General features: G+C 29.7%; 3 protein-coding genes across 3 annotated transcripts in view; all 3 read right to left on the bottom strand.

Moving 5' to 3' along the window:
- Positions 1-1,196, bottom strand: part of LOC113384473 (protein pellino) — a 139,743-nt gene extending 138,547 nt beyond the window's left edge. Inside the window, exon 1 of the mRNA XM_026622191.1 lies at positions 933-1,196. Coding sequence (XP_026477976.1) covers positions 933-943 — 11 coding nt within the window. The 5' untranslated portion in view covers positions 944-1,196. The remainder of the gene's footprint in view (positions 1-932) is intronic.
- Positions 1,197-2,973: 1,777 nt separating this feature from the next.
- LOC113385344 (phosphatidylglycerophosphatase and protein-tyrosine phosphatase 1) lies at positions 2,974-4,705 on the bottom strand. Its single transcript, XM_026623186.1, has 4 exons — positions 4,336-4,705; positions 4,182-4,259; positions 3,499-3,738; positions 2,974-3,217 (listed from the first exon to the last, which is right to left on the bottom strand). The coding sequence occupies exons 1-4, from the start codon at positions 4,471-4,473 to the stop codon at positions 3,077-3,079; spliced, it is 597 nt and encodes a 198-aa protein (XP_026478971.1). The 5' UTR covers positions 4,474-4,705; the 3' UTR covers positions 2,974-3,076.
- Positions 4,706-10,118: 5,413 nt separating this feature from the next.
- Positions 10,119-26,071, bottom strand: part of LOC113384900 (protein unzipped) — a 258,922-nt gene continuing 242,969 nt past the window's right edge. Inside the window, exons 5-9 of the mRNA XM_026622672.1 lie at positions 22,245-22,340; positions 15,402-15,917; positions 14,854-15,080; positions 12,790-12,948; positions 10,119-10,202 (exon numbers count right to left, since the gene is read on the bottom strand). Of these exons, the coding sequence (XP_026478457.1) occupies positions 10,119-10,202; positions 12,790-12,948; positions 14,854-15,080; positions 15,402-15,917; positions 22,245-22,340 (1,082 nt within the window). The remainder of the gene's footprint in view (positions 10,203-12,789; positions 12,949-14,853; positions 15,081-15,401; positions 15,918-22,244; positions 22,341-26,071) is intronic.

Here is a 26,071-nt window from a genome sequence, read left to right as displayed (position 1 = left end):
TCAGTTGAGTATATATGAAATTAGATTATTAAAAAAATTATAGGGAACTGCAAACATTTTTTTAGAATCAGGGGGGCGGTACAAAAAGGTCGGAAATCACTGTTTTATAAATTATATTTACAAAATTTACAATCCTACTACATAATCTTAAAAGTTTTATTACAATTTAATTTAATTATAAAATAAAACAAACTATGAAAGGTAAAGTAAAGTATTATATCTACAACAATTGTTAAATTTTAAATAGGAAATTGGTAGAATATAGCAAAATCTATTTAAATTATTCAAAATAATATAAGTCGAAGCAACTGGCTTTCAGAATTGTTAGTGAAAAAACAATTTGTCAGAATTAAATTTACGTTTTTTATTTGTATAACAATAAATGAATTATACAACATAAACTGAAAATGCATCAACGTAAGTTAAATATGCAATATCGCCACATTCGACAAGACCAGACAGAATTGAACAAAATTCTTTCTGAACATTATTATTCTTAATTCTCTGCAGAATGGACAGAGTTGTACAAATTAAATTCTATAAAATTAATTTATAATTTTGAATTGAGCAAGATAATAATAGTTTTAAAGGCGGATGTATTTATGCATTCATAAAGAATAAATCAACTTGTATACTATTTCAGAGATGCGTCGGTGTGCATATTACAAAAACGTGCTCGACCTCTCAACAACACAATTACCATAAACTCAAAGGAGGTCTAACACACTGATATTTTGCGTCTTAAAAATAATATATGTACAAAGGAATTTTTTTAAAATAGAGCAGAACTCAAAATTTTATTTACATCCCACGCTTTTCAAATAGGGACGCTCGTACAGCTGTTTTAGAACAAATCGATAATGGACATATACGCAACGATGTAAACAAAGGACGAAACATTAGATTTAAATAGAATATAAATTACAACTAACCTTTTGACCATGTTAGAATCCGTGTTTCTTGAATGCGAAGCTATTTTTCCAACTGTTATTTATATACAACACTTTATAAATATATTTTGACACAACACTCAAAATGCCTTACTAAAATCTACACCACTTGCACGGCATTTATAATATACGGGCTCCATTTTTATTAAATGTTATATTAATATTATTTATTTACAAATTACTTAACACTATTTATTACATACAGGAGCTTGGGAGCAGCAAAAAGCACTTACTAATCTTTATTAATTCGAGATTGACATAAAAATGTGCAGTTGCGATCTTGCGAAGAGCATTGCCATAGAATTGCCATTGAAGTGAATGCGTTGGTGGCGCTGCACGCGTTAAGATACTGCAGAACTACTATTCGGCGGGAGATTCGATTTATTGAATATGAAAATGCTTAACCAAAAATTTAATTTAATTTGCCGTAAGGCAAATTGCTAAAACTTTCCATACCAAGAATTAAAATTTAACCTACAAAAATACCAATAAATATTATTTTTGACTTTTAAATGGCTTTTTTTTCATTTTTTTATTGGATCTCCAAAATCCCTGGATCTGTCCTTCCAAAAATTTAATCAGTTCTTCATTCAATACAAATAAAACGGTTTTTGAATCATTAAAATTGGAAGTTAACTGAATTGGCACTTTTTGCCCCGTATCTTAGAAACGGCTGAACCTGCCTTGCCAATAATTTACGTAGCACGCCTCCTTATCAATAGGAATCGAATGTTCGAATTTGAATCATTCAAATCGGTTTATCCGTGTTCTCGAAATCGTCGACCAGAAATTGTATCCGCACTTACATAAACAACACGTACATACTTACTAACATACATACACCCATACATACCCACTTAAGTATGTATGTATGGGTGTGTGTATGTTAGTAAGTATGTATACATGTTGTATGTGTATGTTAGTAAGTATGTAGGTGTATGTGTGTATACAATTGTATACACACACACGCACAAACATAAATCTAATTTGTCTTATGTATGCAAAAAGGTTCAGAAGGTTTGAAACGTAGATATATAAAAATTTTCATTTTCAATTTTTTTGCGATTACAGTACGAGAAGTTAAAAATACGCATTGTAGCAAAATTTTAAATATAATTGTCTTTAATACATCGATCGGAAAACCGGAGTGAATTACCTCAAATTGAGTAAAAATAGAATTTTTGAGTTAAAAATATATTTTTAATTGCCATTTAATGTTTTTGCTACATAGTAGTCCATGCACTAAGTTAGCTTCAGTAAAATTGTCTCAACCACTGCTCTAATATATTAAAAACTAGTGAAGATGAGAATCTGAATACACATGCGTTTGCACATTTCCAGTTTTTAAAAATATATATATTATGCTATAATCTGAAAATACTGTATTAAAAATCTATGCAAAAATAGAATATAAATAAATGTGAATTGTTCAAATGTTTAAATTGCTTAAATTTAAATGACTTAAAATTATTTTAACAGGTACACGAAGTATAATTTAGCATCATATGAACAATTCCATCATTAATAAATTTAATTTATGATTGATGAGCTCATAAAGCTATGATTTTGTATAATAAAATTTAGTTAAGTAGATAATAATATTCAACATAATTGATGTAATTGATAAAAGTTTATAAATAAATGAAGAAAATATGCATAAATAAATAAGGAAAATAGAGTCATATTTATTATATATATATTTATATATATATATTTCACTTCTTTAATTTAATTGATAAAAGTTTATAAATAAATGAAAAAAATATGCATAAATAAGGAAAATAGAGTCATATTTATTATATATATATATATATATATATATATATATTTCACTTCTTTAATTTAATTGATAAAAGTTTATAAATAAATAAAAAAAATATGCATAAATAAATAAGGAAAATAGTCATATTTATTATATATATATATGAGTAATAAAGAAATAAATAACCAACATCATCTATATATTTAAAAACTTAACATAAATAAATATATAAAAATCTATTTTTAATATATTTGAGGTTTGTCTTATATTGCAATGTTGAAAATCGTAAGTACGCATCGAAAGAATTTTCAAAATTAATATTTGAAATTAAATAATTCATATAATTTTATTTCTATAACCGTAGTCATGAATTTGCTTTTGAAGTTTTATTCACATGGTTTTTATAAAATGTTTCAAGTGCAGACCATTGTTTTGTATGCAACAATATATGTGGTCTACGGCTTCGCATGTGCTCAACTGCTCGTTCAGGATCCCATTGATTTTTCTGAAACAAAAATGCAGAATAAATATTACATTTTATGATATTAACAACTAACAAGCTGTTAACTTTATAAACTGCAACACAAACACGATTAGACCGAAAGTTTTCCTTGGTTAAAATATATACGTGCATCTTAAATGTAAAATGTAACGATTTAATGATAGTATATTAATTAATGGTAACAACATTACATTGCACATATGCACATATTAAAATATGGAATTAATGAATTCATCATACAGCTAAATATTTTTTGTAGAGAATTAAAAAAAAAAATATAGTACCATTATAAGATAGCATCCAACTAATGTTGCACTTCGGGTTCTGCCTGCTTTGCAATGTACATATACAGTACCAACCGAGTTATGATTCTCTAACTTATTACATTCTTTGAATATTTTGTTATTAGCTGGCAGAAACTGATTAATAAATTTAACGCCTTGCATTAATTTATCTTGACATGGCGCTTCAAATATATCTGTTGTGGCTAATTGCAAAAATTTTACACCTTGTTCATTCCATTTCTGTAACAAAATAATAATTATTATGCAGAAAATGTATGATAAATGAAATAAATAAAACAAAAAGTTATTGTCAAAATACATAGGAACACAGTGATTACAGAATGTTTTAGTAGTCTATAATGACTATATGTATTTATAGCATAAATTGTAAATTAAATTCTTTGTCTATTATATTCAAGAATTAAAGTTAATGAACATGAATATTTTACTAATTCCAAGAATTACATTTTAATATATAATATTATTGTAAATAATTCATGATAATTTAATGATTTTATTAATAATTTCAAATCATTGATCAACTTGCATTAATTATTGATTATTTTCAATCCTCACAGTGTGTCGGAAGTTTCATCATTTGTTTTAAGGCACGATGCACCACTAGTTTAAAATCGAATTTATTTTGAATTTGTAAGTGAGTAACTGTGAAATTTGAATCTAACCTTTCCATTGGTGGCAAAATATAACTCATAATCTTCGTTCATAGACACAATGGCTTTAACATTTTCTTCTTGAATTAACTGTAATAATGAAAATAGTTAAACTATATAATAAGTGAATTTATTTATAAGTGAATGTAACTTCTTATCAACTAACCTTATCAGCAACGCTTGGAAACGGTAATGCTCCTAAAATGACATGATCATCGATTCTATCATACCATCTTCTACTAGATACTTTTTCCATAAAAATATTATAAAACAAAGTGGGATAAAATGATACTCTAGCAAACATTTTTCTAATAGTAATAAAATGCACTTTGGAATTATATTCACCTATGCTTATAAAACTATTATAAAAATTATTAAATTATTAAAAATTTCTATAACACAATATTTTTATTGTTTTCATTCAACAAAAGCAATTAGAAAACAATAATTTATTTGTATAAAAAACACTTTCTACTGACAGCTTTCACTTGACAGCGTGACAGTTTGTTACAAAGTGTGGCTTGAAATTTCGAAGCACATTGTGATTCTTATTGGTAAGTACAGAAATAATATTTTTATCTTCAATGTCGCCTAAGCCGAAACCTATAATTTGAATTTTAGATTTTGCCTTTTGTAATACATATTATTTTAGCCAATGCTGAATTTTTAATTTTAATGATTTTAATGCTGAATGTTCGTAACGATTCCAGATGTCGCCGCTAATTCCTTCTCCTTGTGTAGTTACAATTCAGCGTTTACTCCAGGGCTTCTAAAACTTGCATTCACAACCCCATTCAAGATTGCGAGTTTCTTGACGTTGACAAATATTAGTAGTGTATGGCATCGTGCCTTATGGCAAATTGCTGGAACTTTCCGTACCAACAATTGAAATTTTTAAAAAAGTTTTAAAATTTCAGGAAAACTGAAAGAAATGGATTTTTGAAGTACGCATTTGAAAACAAAGTTTTTGGTGAATTTGAAATATATTTTATATTTTGAAAATTTTGAACTTTTTTCGAAGTAATCGCGCTGTATAGAGACGAAATATCGAAGCGCTTAAGCGCGGCGTTGCAATGAAATGCGGATCAAAATTGGAACTCACAGAAATATAAACAGAAATTTGTACTTATTAACAAGTACAAATACATTAACAGTGCATATGTCTAATGATCTTTTTTGTCCGCCAAATGACATTTTGTTTTCACTTGTTTCATTAAATTTTCGAAACGGCTAAATCGGGCTAAATCTGCGTTCGCAAAAATTTAATTAGTTCTTCATCTTATCAATACAAATTTTGTTTCAATTTTTTCGGGTTTTGTACCAATATTTTTAACATTTAAAGTTCACTTATACGGTTCAAATAAATGTCCTCGACATTTAAACTTTCAATTCCATAATTTGAAAACATCGATTTTTTTCAAAAATTTTAAATTATTTATAAAACTATCTTTTTCAGTTTTCAAAAAATTTAGTGCTTAAAAAAATACGGCACGAAAAGTTCCAGCAAATTGCCTTAAAGCAAAATACTATACTTTTTACCACATTTGCAAAATATTAAATTTGGAAACTTTAAAAAACCAGGGTATTTTAAACTCGACCCCAAAAGGTTTATATATGTATCGTTTTATAAAATCGAAACAGCAGTAAACGCTTAAGATAGTCAGGATACACTTTTATTTTTTAAACTATAATAAATACAATTTGATAATTTTTACTTTTAGATTGTATGCTTCTGAAACTCTATATTTGTACATTTATATGTGAATGTATATTGTTACCTAATAAATAAATCACCAAAAAATAGTTTGTTTATTTTTCTCTTATTAACATCCCGTTGGGTAAGTTAAATAATCGCACAAAAAAATGAAAATGAGCGTCCGATGTCAATTCAATTTGTTTTATTGGAGATATGTGCCGGTTTGTTTTTGGCAGAAGCAGGTACCGACATTTCGGAGATTAAAAATAGAAAAAAAATTACCAAACGATAAAAAGTACCAAAAATGGCCATTCACTTTGGGAAAGAACGGAGCGTCCGATTGGAAGATTCAGAAAACATTTTACTTGTATTGACAAAATGAAAAACTGATTGAATTTTTGAAAAGGCAGGTTTAGCAGTTCGAGAGATCCAATGAAAAACGTAAAAAAATGCCACTTGGCGGTCAAAAATGATCATTAGACGCATGCACATGAAATTATCAGATATTTTATAATAAGACTAGTGAGGCGCGCATGGTATCGTGCCTTAAGGCAAATTGCTGAAACTACCCGTACCAAAAATTATTATTTTTTTTAAAATGATTAACATTTTTTAAAAAAATTTACTTCGAAAAATTAGATTTTTGAGAAACTATATTTTTGACAAAAAATTACTTTTTTTTTGAAAAAAAAATGTTTTCTTTATTTTGACATATTTTGGAAATTCTGAACTTTGTTTCAAAGCAATCGTACTGCTTTAACTGCATAGAGACGAAATGTCAAAGCGCGTAAGCGCCGCGTCGCCTTCTATCGGATAAACATTGGTACGGAACTCATAGGAATGTAAACAAAATTTATACTTATTGTTAAAATCTCTATAAAATATCTGATAATTTGATGTGCATATGTCTAATGATCATTTTTGACCACCAAATGGCATTTTTTTTTACTTTTTTCATTAGATCTCCGAAACCGCTAGACCTGCCTTTATGAAAATTTGATCAATTCTTCATCTTGTCAATAAAAGTAAAATGTTTTTTGAATTATTAAAATCGGACGCTCCGTTCTCTGAAAAACTGAGTTACCGTTTTTGGCACTTTTTGCCCCGTATCTTCGGAACGGCTAAACCTGCCTTTGCCAAAAACTAATCAGCACGTCTCCTTATCAATGCGAATCAAATGTTTTTTGAATTATTCAAATCGCTTCATCCGTGTTCCCGAAATCGTCCACGAAAATTTGTATCCGAACACACACATCCACGCACACACACTTACACACACACACATACATCCATCCACATGCCGAGCATGTGTTCTTCGTGTGCCCGCGATTTGGTGCTCTATGGGACGATGTGGAAGAGACATTGAGACGAAGCATTACCACAGGTAATGTTGTTGAAGTGATGCTGACAAGTGAAGCTGCTTGGAACGCCATAGACGGATTTGCGAGAGGGTGCTAATTGACCTGCGCTTTATGGAACGAGAAAGGACGAATGGGACTTCGCCCATTTAAAAGATGAGTATAAAATCAAGTGAAGAATGATAACATTCTAGATCCTCCCCCCACGAAGTAATGCCTAACGGCGGTTTCCGTGGATACCAGAGGCGGAGGTTTTAGTCGGTATTATACCAGGGCGGTATTGAGTCCGACATACAAAGGCATTTCCTTCGCTATACAAAAAAAACATACATACATCTATTTTTTCTAAGGTATGCCAGAATGTTCAGAAACCTTTCAAACGTAAAGATATATGAAAATTTTCATTTTCAATTTTTTGCGATTACTATGACTTGCCCTACGGGAAGTTAATATAAGATTTTAATAGTAGGTTTAATTTTTATTTGCGTTTCTATGGGTTCTGTAAAAATATTTATAATAAATCGCCGTTACTTCGAAAAGCTCTTATTCTAAAACAACAACACAGCGCAATTGCTTTGAAAAAAAAATTAACACTTAAAAAAAAATCCGATTTTTTTCAAAAATTTATATTTTTTCTTTATTTTTTTTTAAAGTAAAATTTTTTTTAGAAACTTTTAGAAATTTTAAGTTATAATACATGAAGTTCGAGCAGGGCCGTGCCTGGCCAGCGTGCAGTGCGCGCGCCGCACGCAGGTGGCCGCCTTTTGGGGCGGCCGAGAGGCGGCCATACACAAAAAGCGGCCATAATGAAAACCGTCGCGTTGAAAGTCTACTGAATTAAAAGACGGTCAAATTGTAATACCGCTGGATTAAGAGGCGGCCAAACTAAAAGTCCGGTGAATTCATTCGAGACAGTATTGAAAATCCGCTGTGTTAAAAGACGACCGTAGTCAAAATCAGCCAAAGGCGGCCGTATTGAAAGCGAGATCGAATCAAAAAACAGCTATTGAAAGCTTTGTTTCAAAATCATTAATAAGTGTATAAACTTGGTGTAAGTGGCAACTTTGCCTTAAAGCAAGATGCATGATTTTTTCAACATGAGTAAATAATCGACTTAAAAGTATAAAAAATATATTAATTCATGAGTGAAATGTGAAAAACGATCGCAGATTATTCAATGTTATACAAATTTTCTAATCATGTTAGTTATTTTTTAAAAATGGTTTCAAAATAAATATTATTTAACAAGAAATAAACGTGTAGTATGTTCATTAAGAGCAAGATCCAAAATTGCCAAAAAAATTGTTAATCAATAACTGACAAACAACTCGACAGATCATAGACAAAAACTAATCAGCACGATTCTCAAATAGTACCTTTGTAATGGTTAATGAATTTTCAAAATCGATTCAAAAATTTAGGCTATAACGTGGACGAAAAATTTGACTTTTTTGACAATTCTAAAGAAACGGCTCGACCGATCGTGAGGCAAAATTAACCAGCACAAGTGCTTATCGAATTTTGTCAAATTTTCAAATAGGATTGCGCATTTTTTAGAAAACGTAGACTAAAGATGAAATTTTGCCTCGCGTAAAAAAGTGCTGCTCATTTGATTCAAACTTTGATAATATATTGAAAACTAAAACGACTTGTCGTAGGGTTGAAATATTTAGTTATATTTGAGATCAAGATCTCTATCGTCAAAAAAGTTTTATATATATCATCCTAAAAAAATATTCGTTTAAATACGAAGAAACGATCCGGCCAATTATTATTACAACTAATAAGCACGATTCCCAAATGATATCTTTCAGTTTCTGAATGTTTAAAAACGATGCACAATTTTTGGCGAAATACGAAAATTTGTACACTTTTCTATTGATTAAAAACGGCTTGGCCGATTGTTGCACAAAACTGACAGACTGTAGTTGCTACCTAGTTACATCAAATGACTTTCAAATTTTTGAAAACCGTTTTTGAGAAAACATTGGCAAAAGGTAAAAAATCGCCTCATATACACACTTTTTTTCAAATTTAGTCTCAAACGATTCATAATGACTAGAAACGTAGGGAAAACATAAAAAAGACGATTTTTTGTGAGAACATATTTGATATTTTCCTATTGTGTTATTTTCAAGGGCGGCCAAAAAATGCTCGCACGCAGACGACCACATACCCAGGCACGGGCCTGAGTTCGAGCACTTTCCCTTAAGGCGCTTTGCCATACACCACTAGTTAATTATCAAGATTACACAAAAAGAAATGAATTACTTATTACAATTTATTTGATTATTAAAAGCATACAAATAAACATATATTATAAACATTTACAAACATATGTTCAATTTAAAAATCTAAAGTAATTGATAATTCAACGTATCATATATAATAGTATGACCAATTTAAAACATCATTTATTGATATAAACTACTTTGTACCTTGTATTGAAATACGATATAAAAAACCATAACCTATAATTTAGCTTTTAAAATATGAATAATACACATAAAGTAAAACTGATTATTGAATCATAATTATATGGGGAGTATTATTCATATTGAACATTTTAGTTTGAACATTTGGTGATTCATGAAACAATCATATGCTTTTATAGTGATTATACATGCATATGAAATATATTTATCATATATTAATGCAAGAATATATTATGAGATAAAATATATATTTTCATTATGTTTATTTTACATTATATTAACTTATCTATTTTTATATTTGCAGTCCTATATATACATGAATGGTTCCTAATCAATACCATCTCATTTTAATATTTTTCAAGCACTTCATTTTCATGATTAATTTTACATCAGGCTTTTTTTACAAATTCTGCACATTGAGCATTATTTAACTTTTAATATTTACAACTCTGAATAAAGCTTATTCAATTGTAGTTTTGCATTCCAAGGCAACACCATATTGTTCGAGTGCTTGACAGCATTCTTTAGCACATTTTTCAAAAAGCTGCATTATAATTATAATCACTCGTCAAATATTATTAAATATAACTCTTATTCATTCAAGAAACTAAAATATATCAAAATGCAAAACAATAAATAACAAAAGTCCACAAAAAATTGGTCTGTATTGGGTATGCGGCATATACTTTCGATTGTAGTTTTTAATACTGAACACGAAGTCAAAGTTAGGGGTCAAATTGCAAAAAAGTGTAAAAAAATAGAAAAACGATAAAATCTCTGATCTGAATTTCTGTCGTTTCCAAACACTTTCTATCTTAAATGACCAATAACTGCAGTAATTTGCAAACATATTTTCAGATATTTATTTGCAAATATGTTTGAAGATTACCCAGGGGTAATGAGGAATAAATTTGCAAATTTATGCTGAATTATACAAAAAACTCAATAGATGATTTAATTGAGACTCAATAGTCAAAATTATAAGATTATAAGACTAAATCGAAGGTTTTACTTCTTTAAAAAAAAAAATCAATTTTTTGCCATTTGACCCTCAAGTTTGACTTTAGATTCATATTCAGCTGTGAAAACTATATTGCACACCAATACAGACAACGTTTTTTTTGTGGACCTGTGAATTCAATTACATATTAATTACTTAATACTTTGAATTAATAAAACTATTCATAATTAATAACGTATTTCATTAAAAAACAATAAAGCCCATTTAATTAATGTGCTAAAAAATGTTATCAAATCTCTATCTATTAACACTCTGCACTAACATTGAAAATTGCTATCACAAATACAAAATTTTAAGAAATAGTTTTATAAAAATGAATATAGCTAAAAATATTTTATTAGAGATAGAAATATGAAAATACTACATTTTGAAAGATTAGTTTGAACAAAAGCTACTGCTAATATTGGAGACTGTAAAAAACGTTGTACACAGGTACATTACAATTAATTTTATTGAAGTTTATTCATTTCTAACATTAATGACTTTTTGTTAATATTTATTGTGAAACAGTAAACATTTTTATTGAACTAGGTCTTTTTTGAATTTGATTACCATAAGAAATATAACAATAAATCGTATAAAATTATGTGGTAACAAATAAAAATTTTAAAATTAAAAATTTGAATCTCAGTTTATTATATAATTCAAAGTGCATGTCCATAACCATAACTGTTATAGCATAAATATTAATAGCATAATATGCAATATAATGATGAATTGCATTTGAACATTTGAAGCAAAGTTCAGTAAAAAAAGAATTACATAATTCGAAAAATATAAAGAGCTTCAGAAATATAATATGATGTTTAAAATTTTTCTTTCACATTACTTTACAGTGTATTGTTATATTTCTATTTAATATTTTTAACTTCTTAAAATTACCATAAATTAAATTAATTATTAAATAAACTAAATTTATAAAAACTAATACTAATAATTTTATATGGATAGTAAAGAATGCATACTCTATATAATAAATATTAAGCAATATAAATTTAAAAATATTTATTAGCCCTGTTTTTACCTCATACAATAAAATGCACACAACAGAGCTAATTTTAACAAATTTACCGTAATATTTAAAAAATCTCAAACCAATATTTACATAGCATTTCTCCAATTATATGATAAATTGAACTTCTGCAACTTATTTAAATATTTCATTATATGAACCTAGTAAAATAAATAAATAAAAATTCTGCATAATGAATTTTTGATTATTATATTAAATTATAAAGGTGTTCTATATCTACAGTTAAGGAACATATGAAACTGTATAATAAAGTAATTTAATCTTCATAATAGTAGAAAGAACATTCAGAAACTTATAAAATTAATTATAAAATTTGACATTATTGGTGACAATATTAAAACTACTAATGACAAAAAAAGGTTTATCTCATATATTATATTAAAACAACAATTTTCTAATTACTAATAATCTATAATATAAAAGAATGTATAAAACATTTGAAAAATGCATATCACAAGTTATATATTATTAATTTATCATATATTTTAAGTTATCTCAATAAAACATTTTAAATAATTAAATAATTCTTTCTTAAAACATACGATATTCATAATATCAAAGGTTAACCAAACTGATATGATTATTATATTAAAGGATCGGGCTTTTTAAGCAATTTAGAAAACCGATTATACTTGATTTTGATCAAAATGAAAAAAAGATAAATTTAAAAATTGTCAATCGAGTTCATAATCATTGTTAAGCAATCCGCAAAAGATTTTGGTCGATTTTCAAACAGAGGAAAAATTGAAGAAGAAATGTATTCATTAAATAATTGAAATATTTATACATTGACAAGCCTATCACACATGCATATCTATATTTAAATTTTTCCTCAAACAGATATATGTACATATAATATATATATATATATATATATATATATATATATATATATATATATCTTCTATGCGAACAAATTTAAACATGTAATATTTCTTCAATATATCTAGACATACACATATAGCAAGGAATATTTGAAGCACGCTTTTCAGCATCTTCAGAACAAAACAAAATGTTAGAACTAAATTATAATATTTACTTTAACAATCTAATTATTATTAATGAATTCAAAATTACAGTGAAAAAGATTCCATTTTTGTTGAAAACGCATTCCGAACTAGAATGTTTTGGCATCGGTTCCTTTTGAAGAGACAAAGCTGCATCATCGGGCATTATGTCATTACTGTCTACATTTGAGAGGAAATCTTCAGGAGGAGACCTCATTGGAGTTGGTTCCTGAAATGAATGTATCATATCTTTATATCATATCAAATGAAAATCGTTATGGCTTTCAAAGTTTAAAAGCTTTAATTTTGAAACCGGTGCAGCCGTTTCTCAAAAGACGTTGACAAAAGTCCAATATTTGGCTTACACACATATTTTCTAACTTCCCGTAGGGCAAGCTATAGTAATCGCAAAAAAGTCGAAAATGAAAATTATAATATATCTTTACGTTTTAAAGGTTTCTGAACAATTTGGCAAATCTTAGAAAAAATGTTTGTATGTGTGTGCGTGTGTGCGTGTGTATGTGTGTGCATACAATTTTTCGTCGACGATTTCGGGAACACGAATTAACCGATCAGCATTGAAACAAAAACATTCGATTCCTATTGATGAGGAGACGTGCTTATTTTTTTGGCAAAGGCAGGTCTAGCAGTTTCTATGATACGGGACAAAAAGTGACAAAAATTGTATTTCAGTTCTAGAGAAAACGGAGCGTCCGATTTGAATTACTCAAAAAACATTTTACTTGTATTGAAGAACAATTGGTAAAATATTTGGGAAGGCAGGTGCAGCGTTTCCGGAAATCCAATAAAAAAGATAAAAATAATGCCATTTGGCGGTCAAAAATGATCATTAGACATATACACATCATATTATCAGATATTGTGATTACAGAGATTGCAGATTTTGTGTACATTTCTATGGGTTCCGTACCAATGTTTACACTTTAGACTAAGATGCGGCGCTTACGCGCTTCGATATTTCGACTCTAAAACAGCTATGCAGCGTGATTAATTTAAAAAAAGTTCAAAATTTTCAAAAAATACAAAATATAAAAAAAATCTAATTATTCCAAAAAGTTAACAATTTCAAAATTCACAAAAATCTAATTATTTCAGAGTTTTGAATTTTTTTGAATTAATTTAAAGTATTTTTAAAAATTCTAGTTTTCGGTAGGGCAAGTTCCAGCAATTTGCTATAAGGCACGATGCCATGCACCACTAGTTTTCTAATTTTGTTCTCAAACGATTCAGACTGACTTAAAACATCGAAACAACATATAATTAACAAAAGGATTTTCTGGCAAAAACAAACTCCTCCTTTGAAAATGTTCAAAATATACATTCTACTGTTAATTAAAAAGAAATCCTTCGATCTATTATTATACACGAGTAGCTAACTTTAATTGAAATTAGATTTATCACTTACACAAATTCAGAAATACAGAAAACAAAATCAATGGTAACTCTCTGTACACAACAAGAGTAGTTTTGTAGACTGCTCGTTAGGTGACACATGTATAATATAATCTAATTAATTTCTGTGAACAATTAACAGATCCACAAACTTGAGATTGCAATATTTTTGCTAATTCTAAAGAAATTGCTTGGCCGATCGCCTCACAAACCTAATCGTGGCTTCTCCTTCTTATCGAGTTTATTTCAGTGGCTTTTAAATTGGTGAAATCGGTACAACCGTAGTTGAGAAAATGTTGACGACATTCAAATTTTGACTTATCACATCACTATGCGATATTTTTTCAAACCTTGATGAATTAAAAAAAAAAAAAAATTGTTGTAGGGCCGTGATATTTTATTATGTTACATAGCACCGTCGAATTTTTTTTAAATATTTTTTTACACGAAAACGGCTCAAGCCGATCTTCACCGAAAAATAATCAGCACGATTCCCTACCAATACCTTTCGACCGGTTTTTGAAATTTTAAAATCGATTCAGAATTGTGTGTTAAAACGTGGACATAAATTTTCACTTTTCTTTTCACAATGTTACTGGTCTCATTGACTAAGGCGAAATGTGGCTGAACTTTGTGCTTGAAACTCTGCACTTTATATTTCACTGGTTATTCTATTAATGATCATTTCTGCCTGACCAAATGAACAAAATGCATTTCATACCTGTGTGCTAGTGCTGGTACTCGTGCTCAATTTGGTGGTGGCCCTTTGCGTCGTTGTAGTAGTTGTGGTCGTCGTTGTAGTCGTAGTTGTCGGAACTAAACTTCCATTGTGCAGGAAATACATTTCACCATAGATGACTTCTACATCAAGCATATCCTCGCGTTCTAGACTCGTTGACAAATCGCGTTGCATTTTGAGGCCATCGGCGTAGATAGAAACGAGTTTTCCTAAAGAAAGAAAATAAGATTAATAATTGCGGTTCGACATGAATTACTGCAGACAATTTTTGTCATAATTTGCACATTATTATTATTGGCATTCTTGCCAAAGATAGCTCTACGATGTGAAAGCGCAACATATAATTTGACTCCATTGTCACTGCAGTTTTACTTTAGATCACTTTATACTTTTCAATTATTTCTAGTGTAATGTTTTAGATTAACTATATAAGTAAATGAAATATTTTAAGCTGTATAATTTAAGTATGATATGATTCCTAATTCATCATAAAATCAATAACCAAATTATTGTCTATATGATATTCTCACCTGAATACGGCCGTTCAATCTTTGTCAAATTTCCAACCACCGAGACATTCTGTGCAGCTCCCGCGGGTAAACTAGATCTGACTTGTCTCAATTGTTGTTCCTGCTGGTGCCCCCTCTGGCCCCAAGTTAAATTTCCAATCATGGTACCATTTTGATGATAAACACTCAACGGCAAAGCTGTAATGGCTGCGTGGCCTTGTCCCCAATATTGAGATTTAGTATAATTATAGGCCAAAATTGCTTCAACATCTACAAATCCATTCATTTCTTCATTTTTCAGAAGTACGCTAGCCAACATCTTGCGTTGTTTAGACGTGATTCGCGAACGCCAACGGTTTTCTTTTACGTTGCGCAATTCATAACGGACAGGTTCCGTCTCAACTAAGATTTCGCCCTCTGTGTGATACGTCTCGACTGAGGAAGAAACTTCATTCAGAAGATCCGATTCTACAACAGATATTTTTCCGGGATCTAGCTGGCCTTCGATGTCGATGTGACCGAGATAATGAGAAACGCCTGTGTAAAAAATAATAAAATTACTACTAATTTTTATAATAGAGTAGAGAGGGGCTTAGAAGCCCACGGGTAATAAGGTCCACTATCGATATCTTGAAAACAAGTAAAGTTAAGAATTTTTTAACGACGTCGCTATCGGGAGATAAACGACAATTTTTGAAAATCCACTACAAAATTATGTTCTTTCGTTGTTAGTTTTTTTGTTTTGAGCACTATTGTTTAGTTTATGAGACCTTAATATATCTTTTAGGTATAGCGTATACCATCGTATACATTGTTTAATCGTTTTATAAGATAAGTTGTTATTTTTAAGTTAGATTCAACTATTTTTACATAACCTCTATAAAGCTCACATATTGGTGGGATTAAAAGAACTAATTAAACTTTTACATGGAAAAGGGTGCAAACAATGAAAAATAGTAAATAAAAATAATAAAGTAAACTCAACAAAAGCAATTTTACAATAGATAAGTTAAATAAATAGTTATTCTAACTATGCTGATGATTATTTCTGGCAAAAATACCATATCAAGATTATATACAGTGTTATCTCTGTAAAAATTGTACCCATGAAATTTATATTTTGCATTGGATGAATAATGTTGTGGGAGTCGTAATGATTATGACAATATATTAAATTAGAAACTCCCAACATATAAAAAATATATATATTTTATTCATTATAAAATATTACTGATATTAAAAAAAAGAGTGCGCGTAAGGATCACACGCGATTGAAGTAAAACTTTTAATATTGTATGAGTAGGCAATTAAGATAAAAATAAAAAAACATCATATTTGAATTTTAAAAATCATATATTAATAATCACATAACATCAATAACACAGTTTAAAACAACAGCGATAGATTAATTGCTATCATATTTCATATATGATATAATAGGTTTGTGATAACTGAAATGAAAGACATAAATTTTGCTTTGTAAACTATGTACATTTCTTGAGAAAACTGCATCAATAGTCGTGCCATATCTTGTGGTTGATTCAAATGGAGAATTATTCATTGTTAAATTAAATTTATTATTTAAAAAATCAATTAATGGTTGAGATTTTTCTGAACTAAAATTGACATTGAAATCTCCAGCAATAATTAATGGTATCTCTGTGATTAGTATTTAAAAGTTTTGCACCCTCATTAGAAAAATGAAGTAACTGCTGATGAAGAAATTTAATAATATTTGATACGTTTTTATTGGGAGAAATGTAAAGGACGACTATAATTAATGTTTGATTCTGAGTGTTCACACAGCGGACAACTGCAATATCACCTACTTGTGTAATTTCATTAGGAATATCCAGTAATATTGTTGGCGCAAGAAACTGCATAGGAGTCGCACTATGAAGAGTATCTGAACATGAATGATAGACAGCTACACCACCTGCTCTTGAGTTTGATCGTTTGTATTGAGTATGCAGTAATAGTTCGGAATATCAATTCGTTCTTCATTATTAATCCAAGTTTCCGAAAATAACAAAAACGTACAACGTTGTAGCACTTTATCAGGCAAATGAGCAGATCAGGCAATTTTTTTTTTTTTTTGTTACAATTTATTTTTGTTAATCAAGACTTTAATGTCTTATTTACAAAATTGATATGAGCAAAAAAAAATACAAAAAAAAAAAACAAAAAATGCAATACATTGAATATAAAATGGAAAAAGTTAAAATAAAAATTAAATTAAAACAGTAATACAAAAATAATAACATAAATGAACGATGACGTGATGATGTATGCCGCTTACTACGTCAGGACGCGTGCAGACATTGGGCTAGGTGTTTGGTAGATCGGAAGGCCATTTCTTGCTCAATCTTCTTATCGGTCTCTGAATCGCTTGAATTGTAGGATTTGTATGCTGGATTAATTTGTTGTTGAAAGATGAACTTCTAATCTTGATCATTTCGTTGACTGTTGAAATTTTCAAATCCTTATGTAGGCAAAAATTCGAAATATACCAAGGCGCATTAGTAAGGATACGCAGAATTTTATTCTGGCACCTTTGAATGATGTTTATGTTAGATTTGCATGAGCAACCCCATAGTTCGATTCCATAAGTCCAAATGGGCACTATGATAGTTTTATACAAAAGTACCTTGTTATCGAGAGAGATTTCAGATTTCCTCCCAAAAAGCCAGTAAAAATCTTTTATTTTCAGTTGGATTTGTTTCTTTTTATATTCAATGTGCGTTCTCCATGTCAATTTCGAATCAATGTGCATGCCTAAATATTTAACAGAATTGCATAGTGGAATTATTGAATTGTTCATGATGATAGGTGGATTGTTGTGATGTTTTAGAGAAACAATTATGTGCTGAGATTTTTCGATATTGATTTTGATATTCCAATCTAAAAACCATTTTTCGAGACTAGATAAATAATTTTGTAACTGACAAGTTGCTGTTCTAATATCGGAATTGCATGAAATAATTGCTATGTCATCGGCGTAAGTGCATATGGTTAGAAGATCATCTGTGGGCATATCGTTTGTGAAAAGAAGATAAAGTACAGGGCTTAGCACACTGCCCTGTGGTACCCCGCATTCTATATTTCTGATGCTCGAAGTCACATCTTTAATTTTGATTCTAAATTTTCTATTAAGCAAATATGAGCTTAAGATATTGAAGTAGTTTGGAAAAGTTGTTTTGATTTTGTATAGGAGTCCTGAGTGCCAAACCTTATCAAAAGCCTGACTAACATCTAAGAATACGGCTACGCTGTGTTCCTTTCTATTCATGGCTTCAAGAATACGAGACACCGTTCTGTTGCATTGTTGAATTGTAGAGTGATTTTTTCTGAAGCCAAACTGATGGTGAGGAATCCAACTATCATTCGGATGATCTTCTGACAATCTCTGCAACAAAAGTCCCTCTAGAATTTTCGATAATATCGATAAAAGACTGATAGGACGGTATGAACTAGCAGTGTGATGGTTTTTGTTTGGTTTAGCGATCATAATAATTTCTGCAGTCTTCCACGCTGTGGGCCAATAATTATATTGAAGTATGGCGTTGAAAATATTTGTTATATATAAAATACCTTTTGTAGGCAATTCCTTTAACATCTTTGGAGTAATTTTATCCATACCCGGCGAAGATCTATTTTTTATCCTTTTTATTTCACATAAGACATCATTTGGTGAAAAATGTCCTAACGGTGTAGAATGTATGGGTTGATTTACGAAATTGTTAATTAAATTATTCTGGGAAATATTTCGAGCGCTAAAAATGCTACTTAGATGATCAGCAAATGCCTCCGCTTTTTCTTCGTTGCTTTTTGCCCAAATGAATCCGTTTTGGTTGGTTTTTTTCAGAGGAGGGTTTTGTTGTAGGGGTTTACTTTTGTTTCTGATTGGTTTCCATATGGAATTATCGTATCTATTTAGCTGCAATATATACGACCTGAATGTACAATTCTTCCATTCTTTCATTTTTTTCCTCAGCGTGTTATTGAGATGATTGAGCGATGTCTTATCCGTTGGTAGATGAGAATGTTGCCAGGTACGTCTTGCTCTTCGTTTCTGTGCAATTAGCTTCTTAATCTCTTGCGGAATTATTAGATTATCATTTCTTGGAATAATGTTCGGGGTGATCTGCTTGGTTGTTTCACGTACAATCTCAGAAAAATAATCTATATTATTTTCTATATCAATAACGCTTGTAGGCCTAGCTTTTGGAAATAATTTTGAATCAAGTATGGATTTGAATTGAATCCAGTTAGAAAGATTGTTGTGTAGAATATGATTGTTGATAACTGGAGTAGGAAATGTGCTAAACGTCACAAGTATTGGAGAATGATCTGAAGAGAGATCGTAACTAGATTCAACATTGAGATTTGAAAGATCAATACCTTTCACAATAAAAAAATCTAAAAGGTCTGGAACCTTAGTAGGGTCAGAAGGCCAATAAGTTGGACTGCAAGTTGAAATAAAGGAGAGGTTATTTTGCCCTATGGCTGCATGAAGAATCTTTCCTTTAGCTGTAGTCAGTCTAGAACCCCAGGCAATATGTTTACAATTAAAGTCACCACCAATGATAAATTTATTACCTAATTGAGAGAAAAATGAAGAAAACTGAGCACAAGAAATTTTGAATCTTGGTGGACAATAAACAGCAGAAACACAAAAATTATATAAATTTGTTTCAACAGAAATTTGAGTTGCTTGTAGAAAATCATCAGAAATATTTGGTAGAACAAAATGCTTTATATTATTTTTGATTAATATAGCCGAACCGCCGCGAGCCCTGCCACTTGGGTGATTTGAATTATAAGTAGTGTAGTTATAAATTTTAAAGTAGTTTTTTTCAGTGAAGTGAGTTTCTGAGACCTTTCGACCTTCCACCAACTCCATATTCTGCATAAGGTTCTGACTAAAAAAAACATGTGGAAAATTTCCTGAACCTCGATGTCGGTGAACTTCTAAGATTCAGTCTCGATCTAATTGGTATTAGTTATATCAGAATTACTTAATGTTTAGAATGCATAATTTATGGGTACAGTTTCCATTTCTCTAAGCGTTGCATTCGTATCTGATGGGTTCTGATCAGAGAAAGAAGTTGGCTCTTTATCCAAATCAGGATCATTGGTTTCTTTAACATAAGAGTCCAGAATTGTGGAATCCAATAAATAATTTACGTCAAATTTTGTTTTGACTCGTCGTTGTCACCGATAATGGGAGGTAGCATCAAAAGACGATTTGTTGAGTTAACAGACAAGGAGAGGTTGAATTGCATTCCAATGAAAAGTTTAGGCTCCAAATTATTTTTTCTGTCAGCAATAAACACTGAGATCTGGGTATACCAAATATGTAACCACGGAAGTCCGATCCAGATAGTAAGTGCGTTAACTATGATGAATCGTGGACTGGACGTACCTTATAGGTCGTCTCTGAAGACCAGTGATTATGGTGCTGCGTCAAAATCAATTTTTCTTAAATCCTCGAAAAATAAAACTCCTTTATCTTCATCTCGTATTTTATTCATTATAAAATATTACCGATATTAAAAAATATAAATGACAAGTCCAATCGTTTTTTTACAATAATGACTAGCCTGCTTGATTTCCCCACAATGTACCTATTATTTCGTAAAATCCCTTCAAAATTAAAAATAAGACATTGGATCAGGTGACCAGGTGACAAATTTTTGAGAAACAACAATACCACATTTTTACAATGATGTATTTCGCTGTGTGGGAGTTTTACTGAACATCAGATAATTGATATTTGTTATGTGTTATTTGTTGTGATATAATTGGTTTGGTTTTTTCAAATAAAATTGCTCAAAATCAAATTGGGCCATTGTGCCCCTATCCTATATCAAAAATTCATTTTTCACTCTTGAGATACGAAGGCAAGTTTGGAAAATCACAATATATTAATATTTTACTACAAGTAGCGTTATAAATACTGTCAAACATAAAATAAATCAATTTTATAAATAATATCTGGGTAGGTGCTATCGCAGGATAGCGATCCTTCACACGCAGTCACATCAAATTTAACTATTAAAGTAACTGAATGTACTGTGTGTATAGCTTGCTATGTATTATATATATACATATATATATATATATATATATATATATATATATATATATATGCTTCTGTTTTATAGATTGGCAGAAACACGAAAGAGATCAGGACAAGGATTGCAAGCGCCAAGACGGCATTCACGAAGAAGAGAATGCTACTGACGAGCAAACTGAGTCTCGATTTGCGGAAGAGACTAACAAAGTGCTACGTCTGGAGCATAGCTCTGTACAGATCGGAGACATGAACTCTAAGAAAGGCCGATAAGAACTATCTCGAGAGTTTTGAAATGTGGTGTTGAAGGCGAATGGAAAAAATAAAGTGGACATACAAAATAACAAATGAAGAAGTCCTGAGAAGAGTGGGCGAAGAAAGGACTCTAATGAGCACAATTCTGAGAAGAAAAGGAAACTGAATCGGACTTCTTTAGCAAAAAGAGTGCCTCCTGCACGACGTCGTCGAGGGTAAAATAGAAGGAATAAAAGGTCTGGGAAGAAGAAGAATGCAGACGATTGACGACCTACGCGAGAAGAGAAAATACAGGGAACTGAAAGCCGAAGCACAAGATCAAGAACCATGAAAGCAGAAGTTCGGAAAGAAAAATACATTAAAAAAAGGTTAAAGAGTAAGGGAATGATTTATTTGTGGTGGCTCTCATATATACTCACATATATATATATATATATATATATATATAAATCTGCCAGCAGTTGTGTTAATAAAATAATATAATACTTTCTTAACATATTTTTATGAAATAAACAATATTTAGTCATGTTTACCTTGTGCATCATTATCATCAGCATTTACCGCTCTACGTGCAACAAAAGAATACATTTCAAGTCCACCGCTTCCTCGAACTTCAGATGCGACAGCACCTGAACATTTAATAGTCAATAAATAAATAAATTTAAATTAATAACCTATAATAATATTCTTTATAAAAATAACAATAAACAAACCAATTAAAATTTGCACTTTTTATTGCAGAATGTCTGAACTCTGAAGAAATGATAAAAATCATTATACATGATCAGATTTATGGAACGTTAGAAATATGTTATGATTTTTTCATCATTAGAAAAATCTAGTTACTAGTAAAGAAACTAAGGTAAATATATATATGGGTCATTCTTTTACAAACCGAACACTAATTAACCATGACATTTTAAAATTGTCTGAAAATTTGTTTACAGATACTATTCATATAATCATTTCACATGTATTTCAAGATTTTGCTGAAAAAAATTTTTTTACGTAAATATTTACGATTGAAATATGGATTTTTTGCTCAATTTCTATGAACATCATCTGCGGTAAATTAATTATCTCCGGATGTGCTTATCGGATCAGTATTATTTTATTTTTATTACACTCATATTGAAGTGAACTTTGTAATGATTACATATTTTTTTTGTTTTTGCAATTTTCTTAACAATAACAACCCTTAAATATTTCCAAAGGTTGTCTCACAGGATTTGTCATATCCGTCTTTAATAAACTAGTATTAAATCTGTTAATTCGTGCAGACATTTACTGTTTTTGGCATTTTTGCTTTGGGAAGGAATAGCGGTCGCTTTCTCGTCCGAGAGGCAGTTTTATGACCTTTTAGGTATAAAACTCGAAATACCATTGTGTATTTTCCAGAAAATACAAAAACATTACTTCAAAGATACAGAACAATGAAATTGTTCAAGTGTGAATAGCTCAAATGTATGTTTTATTGAATAGTAAGGGGTCATATTTCTAACTACGACAATCTTTGGCCGTGAATGACGACAACGAATACACATACCGAACAATATTATTTAATCTGGTTTTTCTATAGCCTGAAATAACAACACTTTAGAGTACAAAATGTATCAGTGATATCATTAGTATTTAACCAGCAAAAAATATTTAGTATTATATTATTTTTTTTTTTTTTTTTTTTTATATTTGACTTCGTTATATAACATTTGGTCATATACAAACATAATGAATATACATTAAGAATAAATACATAACATCTTATTACTAAATTAAAATTATATAACTAATTTAGATTTTACAATAAATTCATATAATATTTTATAATTTCTTTCATTTCTTATTATGCAAATCCATGCAATTGGTTTTATTATACTTTTGTCGTCATAATATTTGTCCAGCATTTCTTCTCGTTGTTTTATATACCTGCTACATTTCATAATAATATGTTCTATATTTCCGTCTTCTTCTCCACATTCACAGATAGCTGAAGACCTAATACCAATTTTATATAAGTGACTTGGAAAATTGCCATGGTTTATTCTGATTCTACTTAACGTAGTTATAAATTTTCTATCTTCATTTTTAAGACTTTTAAACCAAGTTTTTTTTCTAATTTTATTCTCTATAGTCTTATATGTTTTTCCCTTTACCGTGTCATCCCAAATTTTTTGCCATTCCTCTTCCACATTTCTTTTACTTATGTTTTCCACATCACTTTTCAGCATAATGTCCATTTTTTCTCCTTGTTTCGTTGCTAATTTTGCTAATTTATCCACCTTTTCATTTCCCTCTATTCCATTATGTCCTCTGATCCACGTAATTTTTATCTCATTTCCTATCAATTTTATATTTTCTAACTCGCTTCGAATTTCTGTATAAATTGCTTCCTCAAAAAGATTTTTTTTGTTTATGCTTATTAATTTTTCTACACAACTTTTACAATCGGTATATACAATTGCTCTTCTTATGTTGAAGTTTTTAATATATTTTACCGCTTCTCCTATAGCTACTAATTCCGCAGTATATACTGAAACAAAATCTGGTAGTTTTATCAATTTTTGAAATTCTTTCTTCTCATGGATCATGGCACACCCTACTTCATTATTTACTTTAGAGCCATCTGTATAGATTTCCTCATATCCTCTACTGTTTATAATATTTGTCTCTTCTTTATTAATATTGACAAAAAATTGTTTACCTTCATCAAACCATAATTTTTTAAGATTAACGTTGTTTTCATATATCTTATAAACATTAGTTTTCTTCATGAAATTCAAACTGTCTACCATAATATTTTGCTTATTATCCCAAAATTTATTATTCTCCATTAATTTTTCCAATTCTTCTAATCCACTAATAATATTTGGCTCTCTTCTTAATATCTTCTTATAAATATATTTATGGATTAAATATTTCCATCTTAGTTTTAGAGGTAATTCTCCACTTTCAACTAACATTGCATTTATTGGCGTGGATTTCATTGCGCCAATACATATTCTGATACATCTATATTGTACTTTATCCAACACCTTTACATGTGGACTACTGTGATAAGCAATGCTACCATAATCTAAAATTGGTCTAATCAAAGTTTTATATAGCTCTAAACTCGTTTGTGGATGAGCACCCCACCATGTTTTGTTCACCACTCTTAATAGGTTTATCCTTTTTTCTATTTTCTTTTTAATATCTTGTATACATTCTTTAAATTTCAATTTTTGATCCAACTTGACTCCTAAAAATTTATTACTATTTTTAACCGCTATTGAATGCTCTTCTGTACTAATATGAGTTGGTAAATCATTCAACCTATGTCTTGTGAATACCCCTATCGAGCTTTTCTCATCCGACAGTTCCAAGCCTTTATCCCTCAACCATCCATGAAGTTTTTTAATATTTTCCTTCATAATATTAAACGCTAGATTTAAATCCCTTTGTTCTACATAAATGAGTATGTCATCGGCATATTGTATAATATTCGTCCCTCTTACCCAAATATTATCTATATCTCTTACATATATAGCATACAATAATGGGCTAAGTATACCTCCTTGTGGTAGTCCTTTATTCACTACTCTTTCACCAATTATTTTGTTATCTTTCTTAACTATTATATTCCTTTCATATATATTAAATGTTAAGGCTGACACCAATCGGAATGGTAATCCTATTTTAATTAATTCTTGGAACATTATTCTTGGGACGACATTATCATATGCCCCTTTAATATCGCAAAAGAGTGCCACCACATAATTATTTCTTGAAAATGCCAAATTAATATCAACCATTAATTTACATAAATTATCCTTCGTACTCAGCCCTCTTCTGAATCCGTATTGACTTTTAGATAATATTTTATTTTTCTCTACAAACCACTCCAATCTTCTCTTTATCATTAAATCTTTGGTTTTAGCAACACACGATGCTAGTGATATAGGTCTGTAATTATCTGTATTATCTGCATTTCCATTTGTCTTTTTAAAGAGAATTATATTATATTTATTCCAGTCTCTAACTATTTGTGTATCCAACCAGTACTTATTGATTAATTTTAATAGCACTTCCTTACCTATATTTGGTAATTCAGATAACATAACGTAATGAATATTATCTATTCCTGGTGCAGTGTCTTTTCTCCTATTCATTGCGACGTCCATCTCCCATATATTAAACGGTTTCATGACTTCTTTGATATAGTTTTTATCTTTCAAGTATTGCAATCTCATACAACTATCCTTTACTCCCATTGGGGCTATTTTATTCAATAACATATCTATCCAATTGTTGTCGCATCTTTTATTTTCTTTTTCAGTATCTTCTCCAATATTTTTCAATCTTTTAATCATACTATATATTT

Source organism: Ctenocephalides felis, unplaced genomic scaffold (assembly GCF_003426905.1).
Source record: "Ctenocephalides felis isolate EL2017-DRISC unplaced genomic scaffold, ASM342690v1 CF-g0.4_SCAFFOLD_03571, whole genome shotgun sequence".
Classification (NCBI taxonomy): domain Eukaryota; kingdom Metazoa; phylum Arthropoda; class Insecta; order Siphonaptera; family Pulicidae; genus Ctenocephalides; species Ctenocephalides felis.
This window is presented reverse-complemented; position numbering and strand designations above follow the sequence as displayed.